General features: G+C 43.8%; 1 protein-coding gene and 1 long non-coding RNA gene across 6 annotated transcripts; both read right to left on the bottom strand.

The window, feature by feature from the left end:
* Nucleotides 1-3,923: 3,923 nt before the first annotated feature.
* On the bottom strand, nt 3,924-19,776 carry UBE2V1 (ubiquitin conjugating enzyme E2 V1). 5 transcript variants are annotated; one of them, XM_072879546.1, is made up of 4 exons: nt 19,622-19,776; nt 8,028-8,176; nt 4,493-4,618; nt 3,924-4,100 (listed from the first exon to the last, which is right to left on the bottom strand). In XM_072879546.1, the coding sequence occupies exons 1-4, from the start codon at nt 19,641-19,643 to the stop codon at nt 3,954-3,956; spliced, it is 444 nt and encodes a 147-aa protein (XP_072735647.1). In that variant the 5' UTR covers nt 19,644-19,776; the 3' UTR covers nt 3,924-3,953. The 5 variants fall into 5 exon arrangements, with proteins under 5 accessions (XP_072735647.1, XP_072735648.1, XP_072735651.1 ...); XM_072879547.1 differs by having other exon boundaries at nt 19,628-19,719; XM_072879550.1 differs by lacking the exon at nt 19,622-19,776 and adding an exon at nt 19,242-19,367.
* Nucleotides 13,059-18,931, bottom strand: LOC140659672 (uncharacterized). Its single transcript, XR_012045184.1, has 3 exons — nt 18,764-18,931; nt 14,668-15,116; nt 13,059-13,742 (listed from the first exon to the last, which is right to left on the bottom strand). It is a non-coding gene; the product is annotated as an uncharacterized lncRNA (long non-coding RNA).
* Nucleotides 19,777-22,909: the final 3,133 nt, after the last annotated feature.

Genomic DNA, 22,909 nt, shown 5'->3' with positions numbered 1-22,909 from the left:
TACGTCGCATCTGCCTGGCAGTGCCCCAGGGAGCCCCGGTATCACGGCTCTGAAGCAGCGCTAAGATAACGCATTCAGAGCGGCCCGTCCTTCGGTCAGGCTGTTAGCCCAAGACCGATGGGCACGGCCGCACTCACCAGCAGCTTTTCCGGCTCTGCGACCTTGTATGACTCTCGGGTAAACCACAGACAGCACTGCTGTCTCATAGAGCAGCTGATGACACTTCTTGGCTTAAAAATTATTACTCTAATGATAGTGGAAGAAACTTAAATTTAAAATCAAAAGCACTGCAAGAAGTTGTAAGAGTACAGAAAATGCATATTTAAGCATATACTCCCTACATACACACACAGAGCTTAATTACAACAAAGCAAGAAGCAAACAACAATTAGTCTTTATTAACAATTAAAATCTCACTGCAGTGCTGGTTTTCCCCCTAGCAAGTTAATGCCTGTACAGTGAGAAAGTAATGATAAACAGGCTTTTAAAATGGAAATTGATTCAGGATAAATATGAAAAGTGGTTCGCACAAGAGGACTTAACATTTAAATTGAGCAGCATTTGCACCTTACTCAGACCCAAGCCTAGTAAAGCTTGCTAGCTCCCTCTACCGTCTTCATACTATGAGCTCAGCCAAAAACTCGATCCACATCCACGGAAAGCACTGGCAGGTGAGGGTCTTTTTTACTGGAAGTGCCCAGTCCATTTGGTGCAAGGGTGGCTCATATAACCTCTGCAGGAAGCAGTAAGGGGCAACCGCATGGCGATCTCCTGCTCAAACCCGTCTCCTCCCCGAGTGCTGCTTCCACCACCCCCAGCAGCACCTGCTCCAAGGAACAGCATTTATTTTTATGGCCAATCCATGTATTTTACTTATTATCCCTTCATATCTTTCTCTTAGGAGACCCTGGCTCAGGACATAAACTGAGGGTCAGCGGGGATCAACTAAACGCTTTGCCTTTACACTGCCAGAGTTAGGATAAATACAGGTAAGACACGGTTTCGTTTCCCCACCTCATTTCTGAAGCATAAACAAGCAACCACGCTGTGGGATGACTGGTCTCTTCCACTACGAAGTTTGTAGGTCGTGTACACTGACAAAGCTACACCACGTAGATTCAATGGCAGCTGACTCGTAGGGCGTTTTTTTCCATACCGCTCCTACTGGGTTGAGAGTGGAACAGCAGTGCATTGGAGCACGGACATGTTCAAAGAGTGCAACTCCTAGGTGAGACAATTTACAGTGAATCCCTTGTTTTTTTAAAGCACCACCCAACTTCGTATGGCAAATGTTAACACGTGGCTCTTGCCAGCACAGCTCCTGGCAGAGCACGGCCCAGGTCAGGGTGGAATGCTCTAACCTGTACAACTTGCAAAACAAAACACAGTCTCAAGGTTTTAAAATCATTACTTGAAGTACGAAGGCTGGGGGAGGCCCCAAACATGCACCAACCATATCCTCCTGAACAGGGCAAGGGGACTCTTACAACAGCTCTGAAAAACAGAGATAATCAAGCAGCACGCTATAATTATCAAGCATTGTTCCGATTCCCATTTAACATCTTTAGAAACCAAGCTATTTTAAATAAACACACACACACGATGCTGACAAAGTATTAGTCGCATTGTCTTCATAGATACCCTCTGAGCTACCAAAGGATTGAGTAGTATTCCAGGCTAGAAGCCAGCAGCAAGTTTCACAAAGTTTCACAAAAGGTCATTCCCTTTTTCACTCCTAACCCAGGAAGAACCTTGTTTCACCACAATGCTGAAGTGAATGCACGACGAGTACCTTCTGGCAATCCTCTGAAGTGGAGACGGTTGGAAAAGACCAAAATTTCATAGCCCCATTTTTATCCAGATTTGGAGGTCAGCTTTTTACACTTCACTATTTCAGCGAAAACAGGTAAAATTTCAGGTTGTGAAGTTCTCCTTGAACGTGACAGACAGTGTAACATGCAACTGTATGGGGATTTGATTTCCTCAGGACTACAGCACATAAAGGTCACTGCAACAACAGAGCACCTTCAGACAGCACATGTATCTAGAAATTCGTTTCAGCAGTTCCTTAGCATCACGTAACATTACCAACTGCCAAGTCTACGTGAGTCTGAGGTTTAAACTAAAACTAAAGATTCTCCTTGGCACAGCAGCAGCAGCTGGATAAAGACAATTGCCTTTTGCCACCAGTTTACATACTGTTAGCTATATGTGATCTGTAGGAAGATACTTCCAACAAATCAAGAATTCCATAAGGGATCAAAATTCTAAACATAAATACAATTAAAGCCTTCTAATATTAATGCACACTTTTTATTATATTAAAATCAGGCAATGGTCTGATACAATAAAAAGGCTGCTTATGGAATACTGTTATGTTAAACTTTAATTACAGAGGATGTTAAATCCTTACAACTAATATTTTCCTCAAAAGAGTTAATGGAAACATCAATTGTTCATTGACTTGATAGCTGCTGCTTTAAAATGTGTTTATTTTTACTTTTCTTTTTTTCTTTGTTTTTTCTTTTTTTTACACAAACACTGAATTTTTCATAAAACTTAGGACACACTAGGTTGGTTGTATGTAAGCTTGCATCCACATGTCAGCAGTCAGTGGTCCGAAACAGTAAACCAGAAAAGGCAGTGATTTGCCAGGATGCAAAGCCAATAAAGGTCCTTAATCTGCTGTATGCACCACTTCCCCAAAAACTTCACTGAAGAGATTTATCTTCTAAGACTTACAGAATCCTAATAAAATCTACTACACTGATTTGATTTGTCTGTAGTTGTCACATCTTTAGAAGGGCCAAACGTAAGTGCAACATGTCATTAATTAACATTCTTGGGTCAATCCAAAGCACCAAAATACAACTATTTGAGCTGGAGTGTGTGTTCAGAATCGCTGTGTGCAGAGTTTCCCCATTAAAGTTTGGCAGCAGAAGATTTCGGCAATCCTGGTAAATTACTGCTCTTTTCACCACGTCAAAAGCCTATCTAATAACATCAGCCGTGGCCAGCTTGGCGGTGTGGCAGCAGTGCTGGAGGGAGAGGGAAAATCCAAGTTTGCGAGCAGAATAGATACTCTTGTTTCCCAGGCTGGTGAAGACTAAATTTGTTGCAAACCCAAAACGATAAGCAGGAGGGAACAGGTCAAGTTATTGCCCCAATGCTCACCCCTGCTGGCCAGGGGTGAGAAGAGTCACGAAGAGGGGCAAAAAGAAAGCAGCACCCCCACTAAAAAGAGGGAAGAGATTAAAAGAACCCTGAATCCCTCACCCAAAGCCCATGTCACTGGTGAGGGGGACCAGGAAGAGAAATACAATCTATGCCTTGGCCAAAGGGAAGAAGGAAAGCTTGCCCCAGATTATCAGGGCATTTAAAAAAACAAAAAAAACAAAAAAACCAAAAAACCAAAAACGACCACAGTCACATTCAGCCTTTACTAGAGATAGCACAAAGGGAGGGATGACTGAGGTTAGCACACATCCCCATTAGTAGTCCATAAAGCCCAGTGTAGTACTGGTAGCAAAAACCTTTGTGTCTACTCTAATAAATAGCCCTGAGCTTCGACTCTATTGCAAAAGACAGAAAAAGAAAAAAACAACCCAGGCCAGACACACAGCAAGGTGATTGTGGGATGTATGCTTTCACAGTTAAGTTAGATGTGCCACACTGGTCTTGACAGTAATAAATTTAAATAGACTTTTCCTGATACCAGAAGTTCAGCTATGTGGACAGTGGTTACACGACAGGATTATGTGTTATAGCACAACTTATATTTCAAATGAAAAAAAATTAGTATCATTTACAGTATCTCAAGAAAAACTTCCTTTGAATGGGAACTTCCTTTCCAGTATTTTGAGGTCTACAAGATGCATCTAGAAAATTTACTACTGTGGAAAATGAAGACAGCTTAAATTGAATAAGGGGGGGCGTGGTTTTTTTTTTTTTAATTAATTGCTGTAACATTGTCCTTCAGGTGGCTGAGGAAGTTTCATATTTTCTTTAGACATCATTAGGCGCCGAAGCTCTTGCAGAACAACTTTGATACTATAAGAATTCTGCCATTTTGCTAGGACTGATATGGCTCTGGGGTCCACCTAAAATAGACAAAAACACCATTCCTGTCAGAATCGATACGTTTGATACACTTAACTCCCCCACACACCCTCCAACTAAAGGTCCTATAAGGAATCTGAGTGGCAGAAACCAAAGAAAGCAAAAGCAAGAAAGTGGTTTCCTTAAAGCATAGCAAATCCCCACATGACGCAACTATTTGTGAGTTGCAAAAGGTCAGGAAAAGTAAATTCCATGTTTCGGTTTCAGAACATATTTGGCTCATATACTTCCAGTCTACCCCCCCTTTCCTTCTACTCCAAGAAAATGGCACCAGCAAGCAATAAGTAGTTAAGCAACTTGCAAGTATAAACAAAGCATTAATTCGAAGCTGCACATGAAAACCATGTTAAATGAATAAAAACCAAGAACTTACCACTCCATTAGAACTATTTACTCCATTCATATTAATTTTTGTTACAAATCTTACAAATGGAGGTGCTTCTGGATACTTAGGCCCACATTCTATTTTAAGGCTGTATATTCTGTTTTCATAAATTGTCTGAGGGGAAAAGAAAGGGGGGAACAATTACATCAGGCAGTTCAATAAGCATTTGGTTAAAACAGTGGTTTACTTGAGGGACATGCGAACTACTAAACATAAGGGCAGCCACTTATATACTATGCTGGTACCTCTGTTTTGGGTTCATTTTATAATATTCAGAATATCAAACGTTACCTCTTCAGGGTAATAAATTCTACTGGTCTTTTAAGCATCAAATTTTCATATAAGGAATGAAAGTGGCATTGCTTTCCATTCACCAACTGAAATGATTTTTTTAATCATCATATAGCTCAGATACCCAATTTCCAACCAATCTTTACAAAGCAGCTTTGTTTTAACAGTTTACTAATTAGACACACTACCTTGAAATTGAAGCCACAGCTTTAGCTTAGGCAACTATCTAAAGTCAGCGGGTCCTAGAACTGCACTTGAAACGTATTCTTTGCTCATAAACCAATGTGCCAGTTGTCAGAAAGGGGAACGCTCCAAGATTCAACACATTGCAAAGTGCATCCTGATCCCAAACAGCATTATCACTTTGTCTCCACCGCAGTAACACTCTGTTGTACTTAACAGCTAATAGAGAGAAATCCTGGATCATGAATTTTTAACTAACAAATCAACGGGTATAGAAAAGAGACAAACGTAAATATTGAAGAATCAATGTAGCCTTGTTAAAATTAATTAAAAGAAACAACAGTTAATGTTATTCTGCATTCTGAGAATAACTATTTTTGATGTGCTGATCTGGTGCACCTCGCACAGAGCTCTAGCTAAGCTGGGCAATGCAGGCAGCCGGCAGAAGCATGCAACAGGAACAGGATCATCACAGGGAAGTTTAGGCAGACAACCTCTCCAGATTTAGAGCTTCTGACACAATTTCCTGCACCTTCAGCATTGCAATGAACATTAAACTCACAAGACAGCAACCATGAGCAAAAATCCAGGCCAGGGTGTGAGCACAGAAGCCCAGAAGCAGCCAGCAGCTCCTGCTCACCTGCAGCAGCAGAGCACCATGGCTCCACCAGCATCTTAAGAACAGCTGCCCAACGTACAAAAACTTCTCAATATAAAACTCCATGCAGTCCCTTTCAAGGGCCTGTTATGTCCCTGAACATCTTAATATTTCCCTTAATATTAATGAGCGTTTTGATGCAAACCACTACCAAAAACATAAGAACTGACTTCCTGATTCAGCTGCTTCTCATCTGTGCAAATGAAGTGGCTTTAAACCAGCCTGCAGCCACCCGCGGTGGGACCAGCACCTGGCCAGCGCCAGCTGGCAGTGGGACCTCTCGGTCACTTCTCCAGCTCCTCAGCCAGACAGCCTTTCAGATGTCAAGCCAGGGCAGCAACAAACCAAATGCTGTCACAAAGTTTTGGGGGAAAAAAGTCATCTGTCAGTTCTGCTCGGACTGCCCAGGTCTCTTGACAGAGTCCCTGAGCGTGCCTTGTGCACAGAGCAATTAACAGCCCAGAGGTTCATGCAGGTTTTTAGTCTTTGCAAATAACCACACCACATTAAGACTAGTGAATGGAAAGCCTTGACTGTGCACATGTCTATAGCCAATATAAAATACATGCAGCTAAAGCTGAAGTTTTGACAGTGCCACTGTTTTTAAATAGCTTGTATAAACAAGATGAATCACTGGCTGCGAAAGCAACCGCACAAAGTCTGGGAAGGAGAAGCGTGCTTCCATGTATGGTAGCAGGGACACTCAGAGCAGCAGCACGTATCTAACTCTGCACCACGGTTCATTTTTCCCTCTGGGATGCCCAACATAAGATTCTTCCACCTGCTACAAGCGTGACCGCTTTCTACCCAGAAGGAAATAGGATTTAATTTTTTTTTTCCAGAGCCAGTATTCCCATATCCTATGAAGAAAAAAAATTGTAATAATATAACTGAGTACGAACAGTGCTAAAAGCAGGACAGCCACTTAGCAAACAAGAATGACTGAAAGTTCCCAGAATCTCTCTCAATACAGGCTGTTGCTTTCAAGCAATAAGTGCCAAAGAAATCAAGACACTTTTGGAAAAAATCCTAAGTCAGAAAGACAAAAGAGGCACAGCTGAATCATCTTCTGTGATAGTCCTCTAGCTTTGGTTAGCAGTATGACATGAACTACAAATTTCTATCACTGCTGACAAGTCAGCACATGCCTGTTTGCACATTTCAGTTTCTATTTAATTTTCTAAATTAGATTTCAAGGTTGCTTAAATTTCCCATAAAGTGTATGCACACAGTGAGCTTTCTTCACAGCCTTAATGCAGGCTCATTAACACTCTCCTAATGTTCTAAATTCAAACGCTGTTCTAGAAAATGATTTGGGCATATCATAAACAAACAAAATGATCACAAATGGGGAGATGTTAACAACTGCAGACAAAAAGTAAACAACGCTTCTGGATGAGATAGGAAATAATGGCATTACACATGCAGTATAATATAAATTCTTGTACAACCTCATCATATGTCAAAGGCAACAGACAGAATGGTAACACCTAGGGCAGTAGCATGATTAAAGGTCTGTAAAGGTTTCCATATAATAGATTGAGAACATTGGAATTATTGAGAAGTGATACTGAGGCCAGATATAGAAGACAACATCTACTATTGCAGGAAGGAGAATCAGCTACTTGCACTTCATGGTAAGGATATTAAGGAAACAGAACAGAGATACACAGTGAAACTTGAGACAACAGACAAGTTTTGTTTTTAGAATACATGCATACGTACAGTGCACAATTAAGTCCTCAAGTTCACTACCAGAGTGGAGACCCACAGTTTAGTACAGTTTGGGGGGAGAAGAGAGAGAACACGCAACAATACTACCACAAAGACCAGTAGCATTATAAGAAGCTACTTTGGGAGAGAACATTCAGAGAAGAAACTGAATTCATTAAAATTTGAGTTTCCTGAGTTAGCTGAAACTCTACAAGAGCAAGTCAGTACTGCTGCAATAAAAACCAATCCATAAACTCAACAAGAAACAGCAGAAAGACTAGCAGTACTGAACAAAACATCCACGTTTTACGTACATTAGCTCCATATGTAATCTCACTAGCCGAAGGATTTTAAACCTTGCTGTATTCAAGAGTACAGGATACTAGAATCCTGGAATCTCAAAAGTTATGTCATAATGAATCTGTAAATATAAAGCAGACACGTAACAGAACTAACCAGAGAAAGGCACTAAAAATATTCGAATTATAAGCAAAAAGGCATATAGATACATGAAATCCATTATTATACGGAACTTGAACCTTCAACATAAATCACTTGCTAAAGTGTTTTTTCACTGATTTGTGTTTTGTTTTCTACTTCAGTGGTTAGATTAAGAGAAGAAAAGGGGGAAGAAAAAAAAAGTAACAGTACTATTTTAATATTTAAGTGGATACTTACTCTTGGAGGCCCAATAATCATTCCTGTCCATCTTGTAAGTGTCATATCTTCATCATCTTCAAGGCCCCAGCTAACTGTTCCATCACCTACTCCTTTCTGACCTTCTTCAAGTTCTTCCAACAGACGAAAATTACGAGGAACTTTTACTCCTGAAAACAATCAGAAAAATATTTTGAGTTGAGAAATCTAGTACAGAAATAAAGCTAGAGTAATTTCACTGATACTTTTGGTCATTCTACAGAAAACATTTTGGATAAAAACATAAAAATATCACTATTTTTTGAATTATAATATTTCAACACTATGGAAAACATATCCCCATATTTAGCTTGGATTTCACAAGCAAAATCAAGGTATCCACAATTAAACATGCCAGAAGGCTGACAGGCCAGATATTAGGGCAGGCAGTAAAGTGACAGGAAATCTCTGCCCATTCAGAGATCATACGGTATTATGGAGCTGTAATTAGCACTTGTCTATATGATTTATAGTATAAAAATTTAGAAGATTCTACAAAATGACACCATGAGAGGCCTGACATCATTCAGCTCACTCAGAGCTTTTAAAAATACTATTCAAAACAAATAAAACTTTCATAAATTAACTTCAGATTAACCTACTAATGTTAAGTGGGCTTTGTCAGCAGCAATAGCATCCTTCATACTTATGATCTCCACCACCAAGAAATTTCAGCACTTCTTAATTGCTGGCACATTTATCCTCAAAACACACAGCAAAACAAGGAAATTTTCTTATCCCCATTACATTAACGGAAAACAATGGCATAGAGAGCTTAGGTGACATATCCAAGGTCACATAATATGTCCATGCTGAAGGAGGACCTTGAAGCCAGGCCACAGGGGACTTAATTACTCATTCTTCTTCAAGGTATTCCTACCTCGGTCATCACAAAGCACAAATGCACTCTAGGCCACCACTTCTCCTTTGTGTTGGGTTTGCGTGGCAAGGTTTTGGTAGCAGGGGGGCTACAGGGGTCGATTCTGTGAGAAGCTGCTAGAAGCTTCCCCCATGTCTGACAGAGCCAATGCCAGCAGCTCCAAGATGGATCCACCACTGGCCAAGGCTGAGCCCATCAGCGACAGTGGTAGCGCCTCTGGGATAACATATTAAGAAGGGGGGAAAAAAAACCCTGCACAACTGCAGCTAAAGATACAAGTGAGAATATGTGGGAGGAACAACTCCGCAGACACCAAGGTCACTGAAGAAGGAGGGGCAGGAGGTGCTCCGGGTGCCAGAGCAGAGATTCCCCTGCAGCCCCTGGTGCAGACCATGGTGGATTTGCCCAAAGGGGGCTGTGACCCTGCGGGAAGCCCACGCTGGAGCAGGCTCCTGGCAGGACCTGTGGACCCATGGAGAGAGGAGCCCACGCTGGAGCAGGTTTGCTGGCAGGACTTGTGACCCTGTGGAAGGGACCCATGGTGGAGCAGTTTGTGAAGAACTGCAGCCCATGGGAAGGACTCACATCGGAGAAGTTCATGCAGAACTGTCTCCCATGGGAGGGACCCCACGCTGGAGCTGGGGAAGAGTGTGAGGAGTCCTCCCCCTGCGGAGGAAGGAGCGGCAGAGACAACGTGTGATGAACTGACCACAACCCCCATTCCCTGTCCCCCTGCGCCGTGGGGGGGAGGAGGTACAGAAAATCGGGAGTGAAGTTGAGCCTGGGAAGAAGGGAGGGGCGAGGGGAAGGTCTTTTAAGATTTAGTTTTTATTTTCTCATTACCCTACTCCGATTTGATTGGTAATAAATTAAACTAATTTCCCCAAGTCGAGTCTGTTTTGCCTGTGACGGTAATTGGTGAGTGATCTCCCTGTCCTTATCTCGACACACCAGCCTTTTGTCATATTTTCTCTCCCCTGTCCAGCTGAGGAGGGGAGTGATAGAACAGCTTTGGTGGGCACCTGGTGTCCAGCCAGGGTCAACCCACCACATCCTTCCAGGTACCTGTGTGAAGCATGTGTCTCTCCCACAGCAACAAAATTATTGCCAGGATATATTTAATAAAGTTATTTTCACCTGACATACAAAAAGGTTAGATTTGGGGTTTGAAGTTTCCCTCCCCCCAATAGTACAAAGTTAACTATTCACCAGCATGTAATAACAGAAAATCATAATTAATTCCCTTCTTCACTGTCACTTATTTAGTACAGCAGAAAGAGAACGGGAAATCAGCCTTTCAGTGTATAAAGTGAACGCAGGAAAGTTCTCAGTCAGAAGGCAGCACTTCCAGCATGGCTGGGGCACTGAACTCTGAGGACGTCAGAAAGGGACCGACTTTGAAAATCATCTCTGTAGCTGCTTGGCAATGTGGAAAATACAGAGGATCTAAGGCATTGTGAAATGTAGCAGTGCTTAAAATCAAGTAACTCTGGTAGCTTTAAAATCCCTTCTAAATACATTAATGACCTAAAGAAACTAAACGTCAGTGATGATTCTGCTGCGGAATCACAGTTGCCCAAACTTCATTCACTACAAAGCAAGCATAAAAGAAACCAAAAAAGCAAATTACTAAAGGAATTCCTATGTTGGCAAGTTTGATACACATCTACAGAATCATGTTCAAGAATATTCTGGGGAAACATGATTCAATAACACAGCTGTAGCAACAGTATTAAGAGAAACCCAGAATGAGGAAAGCGGTGTCAGAAGACGCCAGAGCTGCACTGGCTACACCAAACCACACGTATGGGGGCTGCTGAGCACGACTCAAATACAACTCCATGCCAAATCTATATCTTCAACTCCCAGCGAGACAGTGCTGTTACCATGGCTGCCGAGTAATAGAAATCTTTGGCTGCGAAAGGAAATGAGTCAGTTGGGCCCATAAGATTAACCGAGCCCCAAACCCTCGGTGGTAACAGGACCTCTTGGGGGCCACTGTCACCTCCCCTGCATGAAAAACTCCCATGTTTCCCTGCTCAGTAAGTCTTAAAAGTATGAAGTATGTACCTTGTGTACCTTGGGCATATGAAGGTTCAAGTATGCAGTTCACACCTGAATCATGACAGATTAGCCACCCCATTTTTAATTATATACCCAATGCTCTCCATGCTGTAGTTAGTGGAGGCAGAGAAGAGAGCAGTCTAGCTCCAATGCAGGGACTAAGAGAGCTGGGAGACAAGACAAACAGATGGAGTATGAGTTGAAGGACAAGGTGCCACCTTTACTCACACACACACTACCTATTTCACTATTTTTGCTGCAGCAGATGCACGGGAGAGCTGGTGATGGGGAATGACTCACAGCTGTGCGATGCCTGAAGCTGCTGTCTGGGCTTCAGCCTTGCCTGCTGGCACCCCGGGAAAGAAACGGCCAGGGAAGAAGGACAAACAAAAGGTCCTTCTGGAACTCTGCCCTTCGGTCTGACACAACAGCTCTTCGACAATGCAGGTGATGCCGCAAAGGAAACTGTCCGTGGCTATTATTAGAAACCCAACCTGAGCCTCTCCCTGCTCACAGAAGCAATAAGCTGAAGCCAGCGGGAGACCTGCCTCAAATGTGTCATGTTGCCAAAAAATACTCTCTCTTCTGGACCACACCATCACGATGCTTAACAAGCATCATCTCAGTCTCCGTACTTCAGTACTTGATAATGCCACTTCATATTTATCAGTGGTATGAAGATAATTTACTGATATTTACTTAGACCAAAACAAATAACCTAGGAGGAATCAGCTTTATGGTAAGCAGACACAGGCCACACACCAAAGGAAACCAAAAATACTGCCCGTCTACCGTTCCTCTGAGCTTCACACACCCTGTTCACCAAGTGAGGCAGGAATCCTGTGTGAAGAAAATTAAGTGATCGTGTAATTAAAAATTACATCATCACGTATATATTCAAGGAGGCCACAACCAAGGCTGAGAGGCAGCTTTAATTCTGACATTCGCTAACCAGAGGTAGGCTTGGCTTTACAACCTTACAGGAAGAGAAGGCAACTTTATTTCCAAGCTCTCCCCAGATACAGCTGCTCTGATTCAGCATGAATCAGAGCCATAAAAGAGTCACACAGGATTTTAGAGTTCTCTGACTAGTCTGAGGTCTGCAGAGAGCTAGCTAGTCATATCGTGCACTGGCTCCTATCACACAGAAAAAGTTAACATAAATGATTATTAATTCCACAGCAACTGTTCACTTGTGAACACTACAGGAGCATCAGTGGCAAAGGGGAGGTGAGAAAAGTGAAGTCCATATATTCGAGCTTTTATACACTTCACAGAAAATAAAATGATCATGGGAGATGATTGATCACTTTACAACAAACCACCCTGTCCAACAGCATCGTTGCCTTCTAAAAATGTTTTATCCCTATGCTAAAGCTCAGAGGTGCAACATGGAAGACCAGCACCTCAGCCACTACAGAAGGCAAGTTCAGAGTCACATCAAAGATGGTAATTCAGCTCCCTCCCTGACATGTTCTCAGGAGATTCAACAGGAAGAAAAACACATATACATATAAAAGACTATGGCCATATGATCATAAATGCTTTAAATAATTTCTAAATAACCTGCCCTTAAGCAAGGCAGAATAAAAGACCAGATTCACACTTCTGGTCAGCCTGGAAAGATGCATGAAGCCATTAAGCCAACCCAGTCTCCTCTTCATTTGCAATGGCCTGGAGCACTCATGGTCAGCTACCACATCCTGCTGGGACCTGAACCTCAGAAACCACACAAGCTTTATCAATTCTGGTTGTACGCAAACATATCATCATCATGTTTGCTGTCCACCAAGATTCCTAGAAAGTGATCTGATCCGTTCTAGGCATACACAGTATTTGGCAAATAACTTCCACGGCTAAACCATGGCAGATTCAGAGTCAGGAGATGTCCTGCGCCAGCTGACACAACCATGAGTCAACTGCGTGCCATCCTCCCACGCCCCAATAAATACCTTGCATAATCTTTTCAGTGTAGCAATGGAGACTTTCAAGGCAGTAACCAAACAAACCTGTTTTTCTAAGAGTCTTTCATTTAACACAAGAAAACCTAAATAAAGTAAGAGGCAATTAAAAAGTAATCAGGTTGTCGAAAGTACTTTCAGGTATGCATTTTAATTTAGCCTTTGCTATGGTTCATGAAGACTCTCAAATAGCAGATTCATTTTATACAAAAATACAATAGTATCTAGATAATTGCTTCACTTGCAGCTTGCCTGACTGCACAGAAATACTCCCAGAAATGGAACTGTAAAAACATTTCAGAGCAAAAGGCAGTATTTACTATTAATCGCAAGAGCAAACCTATAAAAGCTAAATTATAACTGTACTGACAAGGTAAGATCTCCAACGACAGTCTTGGAGAGTACAGTCTTGCACAGTCTTTCTAAAAGTTCACCTTTCAGTAAACATGCATTTGTGAAGCCTCAACCCCACACACTAGTTCACCAGTTACAAAAACTTAATGAAATATTTTTATGGCAAACTAGAGAATAAAACTAAACCACAGACTGAGTTTTCCATAAAGTCAGGATGTGTACTTTACAGAGTTGAAAGCTGCAGTTAAGAAGCTGCTAGGTTTTGGGTGGCATCCTCTTCAGCCTTCACACAGAATCAGGACCTTCTGTTTTCCTTGTCAAAAATTGCACCTACTACCAGTGCTGCCAGGTGGACCGGTACTGACGAGCCTTCGCTACCAAGGCACCTCACAACCCAGCTGTTTTCTAAGCAATGAGTTGCAAGACTGACACAGCAAGCTGAAATGAGGACAAAAGGAGTTTGTATCTGGTCAGAATCTCACTAAGGAAAGTTCTGCACTAGGAAAGAACAGAATTATACCTGGAAGACAGTTAAATGCCAACTTGCACTTTTAAAGACCTAAAAGCACTCTCAGATTTACTTTATATCACAGCACTACTAAAGATACACAGATGCACAACTGAACATGTCTTATGATAGTTTTAAGAGTGATCTTACCAGTCTGAGATTTTTCTCATCTTAAATTTACATTCACGTGAAGTACATAGTATGTTTTTAACTTGTTAAAACCAACACTTTCTGACAGACTATACTTTTTAATCTTTTAATTTTCCCTAGTTATATATGGAAGCAATTCCAAATTCAGAATCCTTATAAAGCTGAAAACAGCACAGTGAAACCAGGTGGACAATGTGCCTCAGAATACATCCTCTTCTTGAATCTTTTTCATCAGCATCAGTAAAATAAAATATACCCTTCTCACAAAAACTTCAAGAATACATTTCTCTTTCCTTTCTAAAGTGAAACCAAATTACAAGCATTTCTCTTCAGGATTAAAGCACAAATATACCGCACAGAACACCTCAGCAAAGCACATCGAAAATGCACTTCACTCATTAGGGGCTCTAAAAAGAGGAACCATCTCTTTGCTGAAGGTTTCTTGACATCTTCGCCGATAACAGGCAACTTACCAAATTGGCCTTTCAGGCCAATTTTATCTCTGCTTTCTGTACTAGTTCCTGATTTACAGTAACTCAAGTGAACTGAAATCCAATAGCTTTAAACACCTCTGTTGCTTAATATGTTAAAGCCCCTTCTGTTGCTTGTTTTTGTGTATTTGATATTCAGCCGTAATTACATCTTTTCCAATATATTTCTCAACTCTTTGCAGAGATTGCAACTATTGAAAATTTGATAGCTTACCCTTGCAGCACTGCAATTGTAAAAAAAAATAAGTAAATCATTCCTTGTCACAATCGTATATAAAGTCTCTGAAATGATGGAACATTTAAAACTGAATAAAAGGCTTTCAGCAACTGTCACAAAAAAATTCAGGAGACAGGAACTTTAGATTTCTTGCATTGTCTTTATAGTCATGATTTCCACTCTGATAATGCAGACAGGTACTAAGATATCTTGCAGATCCAAAATAACTTCCTGAGCACTTAAAACAATTTGAAGTGTCTTCTGTTCTGTGCAAGCTAGAGCACTGGTTCTGTCTTTCAATGCTTTAAGCATGTTACTTGGAAAGAGATCACTTTAAAGCATTTTGTCTGAGGCAGACTGGCAGTATCATTGAAGTCTGAAGCCAAATAAAGCTTTCCAGCAGCAGCAGAGTTAAAATCAGATGCATTCTGTGGCTTGTATCGCAGCTGAAAAGCAAAACATTACCAGCTCAGCTAGACGTTACTCTAGAAAATAAGTCACCCTGAACTAGCGTCCTGGACAAAATCTTTACACTAAATCTCACCAGGGAAAAACCCACCATTTCCTCTTTGCATTGTGAAGAGAAACAGTTTTTACTGACTGAGAGCTGAGCGCCCTCCTCCAGCTGCCTCTTCTACCCACAAAGTATCGGCAGGTTCCCTTAAATTCACACCAATCACCAACAGGTGAATGCACAAGTAGGTTCATCAATTTTAAGATAAGCTTTGAAGAGCAAGATGCCACACCGACTAAGACAAAGTTACCTGTTCGGTATGGCACACGAGTTTTAACACCAGAGCTGACAAGCACTGGAGGGGAGCGGCAGAGGCAGGACGCACGCTGCCCCGGGCTTTGCTTCTGGGCCAGGCCCAGGTCAGACTTGAGAGGAAAGTGCACAAACTAATCAGCAGGTGGAAACAGAGTAATTTCATCTTGACTTGCAATAGTTAAAACACACCCTTACAACCTGAAAATCCCAACTGTCATACACCTTACAAAATTTGTCAGTATTATATCTTCTATGATCCTTACCTACTTACATATTTAATACCCTAATGAATCATTTTAAGTTCTCAGCCAGAATGGCATTTTTCAAATGTATTATGTAATTTATATCGTAATACATGAAAAGACTCAACTAAGTATCTTCTTGTAAGAGTTTTGAACTATTTACCTTTTTATTTAATCTACTGCATCCTTCCATTACAATACACAAAGAAGCTCTGCAATCAACTCCTTTAGCACCTGCTATTTCACATACTCTTATAGTCCACCTTATTTAAGAAGGCACAATTTACCTTCCCAGTTTCTCTTCAGTTACTTTTTCTCTACCCCCGAGTATTTTACTTACAGACTTAGAAAGTACTTGGTGGCTGGCAATATTTATTTTGAGATAACAATGACTATTGTATGCAGTGCACTCAAAAGGAGACATCACGGTCCATTTGCAGAGGCAAAGTACACCTTCTATATCCTTCAACACGCAGTTTCTTCTGCATTGTAATGTCTTGTTTGTTTTTCACAAGCATAACTTTGAGTTTACAGTGATGTTATGGGTCCCCCAACAATTACAAATATATACTTTTAATATACTGTACTAAAACCTATCTGTGCTATTCTCTCTGTTAACAATATTAAGCCACATATATGAGTACTATCATGCCCGTTCACCTAATGAATTGTCCTTCTGGAGTTCTTCACATTCCTCTGACTTTCAATAACTTAAATCTGGGCAAATCGTTTTACTACTCAGTTCTTCCAGGCTGCTGGTAAATGCAGTATCTACCACAGCCCTGCAACAGACTCCCTAGATGGACCTACGAGAGAAAAGCGGGTTAAATGAGGTCGTTAAACTTTTCCCAGGATGAAAGTGAGAAAAACAGGATTCCATAGGCCAACATGGCCAGGTTTTGACCCATTTAATACCAGAGTCTGCAGGACAGTGACGTGGAGCAAGCTCCTGTAGTCTAACTGCAACACCAACTCCACACAGCCCAACTTCCCTGCGGGGCCATGGAGTACCCGAGCCTCTGAGGAACCCTTGATTTCTTGGCGAGACCACCTCTGGTACCTGAGACAGCTGAGCGTTCCTGCATGACATTTCAGTCTGAAGGACAGACAGACATATGCTTACAGTTTAGGTGTTTGTAGTCTCCTATGAAGAGCCTTATTAGAATGATTAAAGTCAACCCTATCTTTTTATTCATATATTAATTGTGTGTGTGGGAAACCTATGTTATCAGCAACATAGAACTCTCCTCTATACAAGTGATAATGGTGGACCTTGTATCATAACATTTCTTCCAGGTAAGGGATTTTTTTTTTTCCCCTGTTAATTATTTCTACCTGTTCATTAGATACAAACATAAGGCTTACCTGTCTAATTCCCAGGACCAGCCCTATGACTTTAAGTTACAGGGACATTTGCTATCATTTCTTCCTTTGGGTCAGTATCTGCTTTTAAAGAAAGACTCAGTATTTTTTATCCTCAGCCTCTGTTTAAGCTCCTTTGCTGAACGACTATAAACTTAGGATATCAAACATATTCAAGTGTTTTATAAACAAACATGAATACATTAAGATTCCATGAACCAAGAATTAGCAAAATCTGTTTTACACATGAGTAAAGATACTACTAAGCTACTTGCCCGAAGCCCCACAGCAAATCAATCAGCAGTGGAGAACAAGAAGGTGTCACTTCCAGGCTCCATTTGTATGTGCTAGGCAATGCCTTCAGTGCAGTGTCAAGAAGTAACCATACAAACTGCACTGCAGTGCCACCACTGCTATCAGTAACAGGACACCATGTTGCTCTCTATCAGAAGAGGACAATCTTCATCCTTCACTAACACAACAAGAAAACGCAGACCACTGCTGGCAGGGCAGCCTATGATTTACAGCTGGACAAAGCTCTGAGGCTGCCATCAAGGTAAGGTGCTGGTCTGCATCTGAAGGTTCTCCCATACTGAATTTAGGGTTTACTGCAAAAGTACAGTGTTACTGCAGCACGTGTTTATAAGCCACACACTGATTCTTTTTTTTTTTCCCCAGAAGCAGTTAAACACACAGGATCTCAGGAGCAGATGAAGTGCAGTGCTTGTCAGATGCCCACACTGTAGACACAAGAAACTGAGGTCCCTACTTACATCTACCTGGCTGCATATTGCTTCCTGCTTCCAGCACTGAAGAAATGAGACAGCTTTCAGAAATCCATGAAATAATAGGAAGCAATCCAAAAGACACAATGTGGGTAGCAGATGATGCTTAACAACAGCTTATCACAAAGACTGTTTGCTGCAAAAGGAAAGCTGTGCAATAGGACTAGCGCTGGACTTTATCACGACAGTCTGAGTCCCTTTCCACACATACCCCTCCGTGACCACCCAGAAAATTAATTCACAAAACTGCACTGGCTTAAAAAGAAAAATATTTGCCTTGTTCTTCCAGCCAAATAAAAAATGTAAAGCAGCAGCTTGAAAGGATTATTGAGAAAGTATGGCAGTCAGAATAATGTGACATAAGAGGGGGAAGAAGGCTCCACTACATTTTTTGTGTATTTTAACCAAGTGTTCCAACACCTCACAATCACATACGTTCAAACACAGATCTGTAAAACATAATTCTCAGGACAGCATCCACTGCATTTTAAAAGTGTTTGTAAAAGCTCAATTACTATGAATTATCTGCATTGTGACGGTTATTCTTACAAGTTGAAAGTGGTCATCGATAGAGACCTATCTGTAAAAAAAGAATTCTAAAATATTTTTGTTGTATCTTCAAGAGCAGTCTTCTGGTGATCTCATATTTAAACTTCAACGGAAGCAATCTGAAAATAAGTATTACACTGGCACATTTGAAACCCTATACGGACTTATGAAAACAGGAAAATGAAACTGGCTAAACAGAAGTGAAACTAATTTATTCGATCTGTCGAAGTTCATTAGAGGATGTCAGCAGAAAAAAACACATTCAAAATCTAGTTGCAGTATTTTTGTTTAATGTGTAAAGATAAATGCAAAGATAGGATTTCTTTAACTACTCAAAGCAAGCGAGGAGCAATTTTAACGGGGCGGGGGGGGGGGGAAATACCAACATCTTGAAGCATACACGTCCCGACAAGGAAGTCACAGCCTTCTGATGTAACAGAAAGATATTATTAGTGAAAAAGATTTTTAAAGCAGCTAATGTCACCCACGTAACTCTAGTCACTGCTCAGTGACTAGTACTAAGCCCAGAGAACAGAGGGTCAGCTCTGACCACACAGCACTCACCATAAGAGCAGTACATTAAGAAAAACGCCTGCACCGCGGCCCTGCGAGGCCAGGCACAAGCCGCCGCGCCGGGTGTGCTCCGGCGGCTGTCAGCGGCCGGGCCTCCCCGCCCCAGGGCCGCACCTCAGGACCGAGTAAAGGGCTGCGGGCCCGGCCGGCCCCGGGCACAGGGTCCCGGCCCCGGCAGCCCGGCCCAGCGCCAGCGCCGCTTCCCGGTGCCAGCTCGCAGAGAGCCGCGGCAGATTTCCCGCAGGGCCCGGGCAGGCTCCACGCACCCTCCCAGCCCTGCACCGCACTCACCCCGCCGGGGCCGCTCCCGCCGCGAGGCCTCGGCAGCCCCCGGGGAGGCGCGGGCCGGGCCCGCCCGGGAGCCGCGGCGAAGGAGCGGGGACCGGCTCCACCGCCCCCGGCCGAGCACCGGGCCCCGCGGGCGGGCCGCGCCCCTCGGGCCGGGCCGGGCCGGCCCCGCCGCCGCCCCCGCCCTCGCCCCTCCACCGGGCGCCTCCCGGCCTAGCGCCCGCCGCCGCCGCCCCTCCAGCCCCGACACACCCAGCCGGGCCACCAGGCCTCCGGCATCCCGCCGCACCGCCGCCTGCCAGGGCCGTGGCTGCCCCGCGGCGAGGAGCGGCCCCGCCCGGCCCCCCCCGGCCCGCGGCCCGGCCGCCCCGGCGCCCGCTCACCCGCACCCGTGGTGGCCGCCATCTTGCGCCGCTGCCGCTGGAGCCCCACCCCCTGCCACTACGTCAACGCAACGCGGGAAGTGCGGCTCCAAAGGCGCGGCGCGGGCGGGCGCGCTAAGGGAGGGCCGCGGCGGGGCGGGGCGGCGGCGCGGAGAGCTCTTGAGGTGCACGCAGGGCGCCCCCGGAGCTCCGTCGCGCGGGCGGGCTCCCCGGGAGGCACCGGGGGTCTGCGGCGGGGGCTGCCGGCGAGGGGACCAGCCCCCGGCTGCGGCAGCGGCTCCACGGGGCCGCCCCTGCCCCGCTCCCCGCCTCCGGCAGGCAGCCCTGGGGAAAGCAACCCAGCGAGCTCCCCGGGGAGCGCTGAAACACCGGCACCCTTGCAAGCATTTAACAGCCCGTAAAACTCAAATGCAATTAATACGAATAATTGGTGAACTATGTTCATTACGGCCAGAACACGAGCAGCGTTAGCTCTCCTCCTGCTTTACAAATACTCGTAGTCACCTTGTAATGATTCGATGCTGTTTATGCATCTGCACCCCCAGCCTCTTCCAGCGGTGTTCGAGCGGGGGGGAGGCCCCAGGACGCAGCGCTGGCCCCAGTAGGGTCATTTAACTTGCTGCCTTTCGCTCGTCGCCCTCGAACGTTTAGAGAAGTACAGTAACGTCCACCCCAGCAGCACACAGCCCCCCAGTGTGTGCAGCAACGTAAGGGGCTTCAGCCTGGTGGGGGTACAGCGCAGGAGCAGAGCGCAGCAGCAGACAGGCACAGGGCCTGAGGGCAGCGCTAGGGCATCCTCTGCAGAACAGAGGACGTGAAGCACAAACACATATTTCTTACTGTGTTTCAGGAGGTTGCTGCTGTCCCATACATTGCAATGAGAAATATTCTCGGGCCTAAATCAGCTGATATGAATCTAGAAGAGCTGTAGCCAGAAGAGACATAAGGAACATCAGGAAGATCTACAATGCAGTGTTTTAATCACCAGCGCATCTTCCCTTATCCCTCTCCAGCTAATACAGCAATAAAAGAAAAAAAAAAAAGAGGGAAATTAATTCTGCTTTGTCTTGTAACATGTACTCAAAAAAATGTGCCCCGAGACATCATATGAACATTTGCAGAAACAATTACAAAGCAAAATGTTTCAGAGACCCATTGCATTTTAAGCCATTTACTCCGTTAAGTCAACTTTAATGTACTCAGCTTTTAGCAGCGAACAGAGCCAAGGTACTGGTTCTACCAATTATTTTTTGAAGCTCCTTTAAAAGAGCAATGTTGGTCTTGCTGGCTGGACTTTATGTCATGTAGTTCTAGCACTGCATTTCAGACACGGCCGAGAGCAGAAATGGATGGAGACAACAGTAAAGCAGCTAGGTGGCATAAGAGCTCAGTAAACCTGGCCAGGAGATGGGGAACCAGCCTGCAGGAGTGTCCCTGGTGCTGCTGTTGCTGAGCTCACCAGAACGATGTTTGATATCAAGCAGCCAGAGTCCCTCTCGCTCCGGCAGAATAATCTTTGGGGGGCAAGGTGGGTGACTAGTTTAACCCCCTACCAACCAGAGCTCCCTTTCCACTTCTTATGCCTGCTGCTAGTCAAGTTCCAGGAGGACTACAAGACAGACAGACACTGCACCTGAGCCAAAAGCTCCTAGTTTGGCCTTATTTCATACAGGCAAGTCTGCTGATGTTGGCCCTGATGTCTGCTGATGTCTTGTGCAAACAGCTGGGGGCCAGACCAGCTCTTGAGCTTTTTTTTTTTTTTTTAATAGTGCAGAACAAAAACATGCCAGACACACACAGTTCTGTCAATGCATTCGTGGTCTCCAGGCTGGCTTAAAGAGTACCCTCTTTCCTTGTGCAGTGCGACTGCTTCGCATTTGTTCCAGCAAATGCTAACTCTGAGAAGGGACTCTCCTTGTTTGTCCCCAGTATTTCAGAGGCAAGAGACAGGTCAAGGCTGCAGGCGAGTGGAGAGAACACAGATAAGTTGATCCAGCAGCAAAATGAAACAAAATTGGAGAAGTCGAGAGACATCAGAAAGTTGAGCAGTTTGAAATGCGTCCATGGGACCTTCAAAACAAACACTTCAGGCTGTCCTGAAGACTGGCTTAAAAAAAGGCCAAGCGGGATTTTAAGGTACTTTGCAGTAGTTTTCCCTGCAGTACTTTGCAGAAGCATTGCACAGTGGTGCAATGCTTCCCCTTGCAAATGAGTCCCCCAACAGCCCTGCTTGTAGGATCTCTGCAACGTCACAGACACACGTCAAGAAATAGGTCGGCTCCTGCCAGGCCCTCGCATTACCACGAGCAGCCGGCTCGCTGGAGGGCACCTACAGACTTGGCAGTTGAAGGCCTGAAAGACCTTCTCCTGAAGGTCCGGGGAGCAGGAGACTAACCACATCTTTCTGTGGAAGTGACAGACTGAAATCAAATAGCTTTTAAAAGCATTTAGTTAAACTGAAACGCAGGCCATCTCTGTGGAGTTTAAACCGAGTGCCTTGTTCTGCTTTAGCTCTAATCTGTTCCTAATCAACTTAAGACAAATTTATCTTAAGCCAGATTTAAATCTGTTAAGAAGGATCCACACAGCCTTTCGCTCCAGAATTGTCATATTGATTTTACAGAAGCATCCACTACTTGAAGTAGGTGGAACAGTTTCCAGAAGCCAACTGAAGACCAAAAACCAAGCCAATTCATACAGGCATTCATTAACCCTCCTCCAAGGAGTAGAAAGCTTTAAGGAACACCTCAACTCACAGCAGGGAGGGAAAGATCAAGGATTACAAAACCAAACCTTGCTCACAGGCCGTGCCCCTCGACATCGCCTTACGAACAGTGACATTGATACGGGACCCTGGGAGATGCCAGCGATGTCGGACGCGTTGAGTCACTACTGAGCAAGGGCTGCCTCAGGACTCGAGCACAGCATCAGCATGTAAAACAGCATCCAGAGATTAACTGCTGTCCCAGTTTCTCATAATTAAGCAAGATTAACAGATAGATAGTCCCAGCAGCCGCCAGCATTAGCAGCTCAGATTGGTTTCCAGTAAGATGATAGATCAAGTGGCTGAGAGATGTTTAGGCAACAGCAATTGCCTTTAACAGCACCCTTGAAGTACAAATTCTAATAATTTATGTGCTTCAAATCCATTTGTTATATACACTGCAGCACTGCTGTTCACTTGGCATTTAAATTTGCAGTAAGGGATAAGCTCTTAAAGGACTTAGCGCTTAAGGCTGTTTTACACAGGAGTCCTGAGCATCCACCCAGCTCTGTAGTGGGCTTTGA

Source organism: Ciconia boyciana, chromosome 14 (genome assembly GCF_034638445.1).
Source record: "Ciconia boyciana chromosome 14, ASM3463844v1, whole genome shotgun sequence".
Classification (NCBI taxonomy): domain Eukaryota; kingdom Metazoa; phylum Chordata; class Aves; order Ciconiiformes; family Ciconiidae; genus Ciconia; species Ciconia boyciana.
The sequence above is the reverse complement of the archived record's forward strand: the minus strand, read 5'-3'. Positions and strand labels throughout refer to the sequence as shown.

What these genes read in the sequence shown, in the direction of transcription:
- UBE2V1 (XM_072879546.1), bottom strand. Translation starts at nt 19,643, where the DNA reads ATGGCGGCCACCACGGGTGCGG. An exon ending in TGATTATTGGGCCTCCAAGA is followed by an intron (nt 4,619 to 8,027) that starts GTAAGTATCCAC and finishes TTTTCCCCTCAG; the next exon opens with ACAATTTATGAAAACAGAAT. An exon ending in TAAATAGTTCTAATGGAGTG is followed by an intron (nt 4,101 to 4,492) that starts GTAAGTTCTTGG and finishes TGTCTATTTTAG; the next exon opens with GTGGACCCCAGAGCCATATC.